The sequence below is a fragment of the Lygodium microphyllum genome, chromosome 7 (genome assembly GCF_053477565.2).
Source record: "Lygodium microphyllum isolate KBCC chromosome 7, Lygodium_microphyllum_v1.1.10, whole genome shotgun sequence".
Lineage (NCBI taxonomy): Eukaryota > Viridiplantae > Streptophyta > Polypodiopsida > Schizaeales > Lygodiaceae > Lygodium > Lygodium microphyllum.
This window is the reverse complement of record NC_141141.1, coordinates 138046787-138050520: the sequence shown is the minus strand read 5'-3', so window position 1 is coordinate 138050520 and position 3734 is coordinate 138046787. Positions and strand designations below refer to the sequence as shown.

The window sequence follows — 3734 nt, the reverse complement described above, 5'->3', positions numbered from 1 at the left end:
ATGGTATTTATATACCTTAATCCTTTGTGTAGGTGAACCCTAATGCAGTTGACGATAGTGAAGGGGGGACTAGCAGTAGTGGTGGTGGCAGCGGCACCAGCACCGGCAGCGGTGGTGGTAGCGATGATGATGCCTCTTCTGAGGAGATATAGAGGAGCCCCATGCATGCATGCCTCCCCTTGGCTTGTAGTTTTCATTTTTGATATGTATTACTTTCAGCTAGTGCTTGCGACCATGACCATGCTTGAGGTCACAAGCACTAGAACTCGTCATGTAAAAACGTTTCATCTATATATATGAAATTTTGTGTTCTTCATACATTGTTTTGTTTTCAGCAAAAAATCTTTGAAATATGTACAAATGTTTCAGCACAGTACGCTCATCATGTGTTATTATCAATATATGGACTTTGGCTCTCCACATTCTTCTGCTTTCAGTATAATAATCTTTCTCTATTTTCCCTAAGCATACAATTTGATGTTGATGGGGGGAAAAAAACCAGAGAGCATGTGGCTTGCAAAGCCACATGCTCTCTGGTTTTTTTCTCATACCTCTGTTTTGCACGTTGTCGAAGGGTTTTCGAAAGCAAAGTCGCGTCCACAGAGGACCTTTACGAATTTCAAGATAGAAGATCCATCTTGTGAATAATCCTATTGTTCAATTTCCCACACAGCAACAAGTTCTGGATGGCTTTGTTTTATGGTTGTGGGTGTATGCTCAAGCTCCAGGGCAAAGCATCGTGCATAAGACATCAAAGTACAGCAGAGTATATCTTAGAGTCAAATAATCTGAGGAAATTCTTTGGCTATATGGAGCTTCCAAATTCTGATGTGCAATCAAATGCTACTACAACATTCAAGGAGTTCTAAAGTAGTCTGTAGCTCAAGGGCTACACTTGATTCAATATCTAATGATTTCTAAAGATTATAGACATGAACATACCTATCACTTGATATTGCTAATCAAGTAACTGGAGTATTAATTGTAGGAACTGCCAGCTATTTGAGTGATAACCACCCCTTCCGTCTTGACCTCCTCTTGCTATTGCTACATGGACTTTCACAAACAATGCTGTCACCTGTGACTCTAAAGTTTTCAGGTATGCAAGATTCAAGACCTTGGCTAATCTCTCAAAGTTTTTCTTTTCGAGCAACAGCTTCACTCAGCTTTGTTTTCACATAAGCTTTTGGAGTTCTTGGCTTCTGATTTTTGAAAGAGCAGTAATGACAGAGATATATGATGTTTGTTGCAAAGTTATTTCCCTTGTGAGAGCTTTTTCTTGGATTAGCTTTCCTAACTCGGACAGAGCAATTGATTCTAGCAATCTTTGTCGTTGGTCCATGGAAGTTGTAGCGGTGTTAGCAAGTCCTGCCTCCAACAATTCATCTCGAGAAGCAGAGTAGCTATTTGTGCATACTGATTTCTTCACTTCCTTTTTCACATTGTTTAAGTCTGACTTGTACTCTCTGAGCTTCGCAAAAAGGGCAGACTTTTGGTTTGGCTTAGACTTCTGGCTTCCAAGTCCATCTTGCAGACTAGAGATTCTGCTTCCTCCAATCCTGCATTCAACTCTGTAAATTTTTGTTTCTTTTGTTCTCTGATAAGAGCCACCAAGGAGGAACACTTTCTCGAAAGATTAGTGGAGAGCTAGAAATATTGCCTCTCGTAGCCATCAAAGATCTCACTTATTGTTAGAGGCTTCTCTCTCTGCTGCTGGACCTTCTGAGATCGAGTCCAAGAGGAGACTAAATGGACAGCAATCAGCGATCCTCTGATGCCTTGAACACACAACACAATTAAGACAGTAATGAAGGCGAAACACCAGAAGACTTACTCAATTAATGAGTAAGATAGATGAGTACAAGGAGTAACCATTAGTCCAGCTAATACAATACACGAGTAAGATGTGAAGAGATACAACTTACTATGGCTCTCAATAATCCAGCTAACACAAAGAAGATTACAATAGGCAACAAGGCATCACCATAGCTAAGCTTATACACAGTGAAAACACACGCACCCCACCCTAGGGTTCGTCTTCCTCTCTTGATCTTGTTCTTGGACTTTGTCTTCCCCATGTTTTCCCCTTCGTTTCTTTTTCTTCCCCCAGGCCTATAAAGCTCCTCTCTTCTTGATCGCTCTCCTCCACCCGAATCCAAAAAAGCAGGTCGAAAGCAATATCATCCGCTAAAAAGAGCCTCTCTGGTCTCTTAAGCTTTTATGGCATACACATACGTGACAGCATCTCCATAAATTCCTTCCAGCCGCATTAATTTGAAGCAGTGCAGTGCTTCACTAGCAAGTCCATATTCAGCGTACCCTGCAATCAACACACTCCACACAACCACATCTCGAACTGGCAACTTGTTAAGAACCTCATGTGCTCCTGCTAGTAAGCCACATTTGCAGAACATATCTATTGCAGCACCTCCAATACAGGGGCTGCTCTCTAAACCATGTATAATGAAACAATTGAATAATTGCTGGCCTCTTTCTATTGCTCTTACTATACCACAGGCTTTCAAGCTACAGATACATGTGACAGAAGTGGGAGAAATACCTCTGAGCTGCATCTGTTCAAAACAAGCTAATGCTTCATTGCCATAGCCATTATCAATGTAGAAAGTTATCATGGCATTCCATGGCACTATATCTTTACCCTGTAGTTGTTCAAGTGTTTCCTGTGCTTCTGAAACTGAGCCAAACTTCCCAAACATATCCACCACTATGCTTCCCACAAATATATTCACCTCCAAACCTCTCTTCACAACCTCCATATATAATTGTTTGCCTGCATTCATGGATCCTATGCTAATATAGGCTTTCAAGCTACAAACAAATGTAACAGCATTTGGAGACATGCCTTCAAGCTGCATCTGTACAAAACACATCATTGCTTGCTCATCATATCCATGTTGAACATAACCTGTAATCAATGCACTAAATGATATGACATCTCGAGCTGAGATATTGTCAAATACTTCTTGGGCTTTTCCAAGCATGCCAGATTTTGCATACATGTCAACTGGAGCATTACAGATAAGTTCCTCTTGCTCCAAACCCCTCTCCACTATACTGCCCACACAGAACAAAAATGAAAACACAACAACTAAGTATGTACAAAGTAACAAATGCCACACACACAAATTTTTGGTGGATTCCACACCTCGGATGCGCAGCAGTATGACATCGACCCCCTCTGATCTTGCGTATCCTCCAGATGGGCCAACTACCCATGATCATTATCATCAAGATCCACGAACAGATCAATCTCTTCATTGTCTATTTCCGGTATATTAGCAAGATTATCTGTCATATCATCTGTCTCTTCTATTGGAGTTTCTTCTTGTTGCCCTTCTCTTGAAAATTCTTCCAATGCATAATCCTCATCATCTCTTTTCTTGAAAATCCTCATCATCTCTTTTCTTTTTCCTGCAATAGGCACTCTAAGCAGTGTCCCATCCAATGCTGTCAGCTCATATGTTGCATTGTCAAAGGCATGCCTGACTATGTATGGCCCAAACCATCTTTTCACCATCTTCCAAAGTTCAGTATACTGATTTTCAAGGCTGCTATCAAAGACTAATACCCAGTCTCCCTCTTCTATTGCTCTAGGCTGCAAGCGATGCCTACTATTAAACCTGTCCTTATTTCTTAGTCTAGCAACCTTCAACCTGTCAATAGCTAGCTGAATATCCTTTGGTCTTCTCTCCAACTGCCGGATCCGAAGAGCT

The 3734-nt window shown here is 41.1% G+C and overlaps 1 protein-coding gene across 1 annotated transcript; it reads right to left on the bottom strand.

Moving 5' to 3' along the window:
- Window positions 1–1174: 1174 nt before the first annotated feature.
- Window positions 1175–2876, bottom strand: LOC148034016 (pentatricopeptide repeat-containing protein At5g55740, chloroplastic-like). The gene is made up of 3 exons (XM_087680994.1): window positions 2236–2876; window positions 1661–1771; window positions 1175–1559 (listed from the first exon to the last, which is right to left on the bottom strand). Exons 1-3 carry the CDS (start codon window positions 2874–2876, stop codon window positions 1175–1177), a joined length of 1137 nt encoding a protein of 378 aa, XP_087537120.1.
- Between the last annotated feature and the right edge of the window lie 858 nt (window positions 2877–3734).

Excerpts from the sequence above, each read along its gene's own strand:
- LOC148034016 (XM_087680994.1), bottom strand. The coding sequence starts at position 2,876 with ATGCAGCTTGAAGGCATGTCTCCAAATGCTGTTACATTTGTTTGTAGC. Across the intron at positions 1,772-2,235 it reads ATTTATGGAGATGCTGTCAC|AGGATCGCTGATTGCTGTCC; the intron begins GTATGTGTATGC and ends TCAAGGCATCAG. Across the intron at positions 1,560-1,660 it reads ATCTTTGATGGCTACGAGAG|GATTGGAGGAAGCAGAATCT; the intron begins GCAATATTTCTA and ends AGTTGAATGCAG.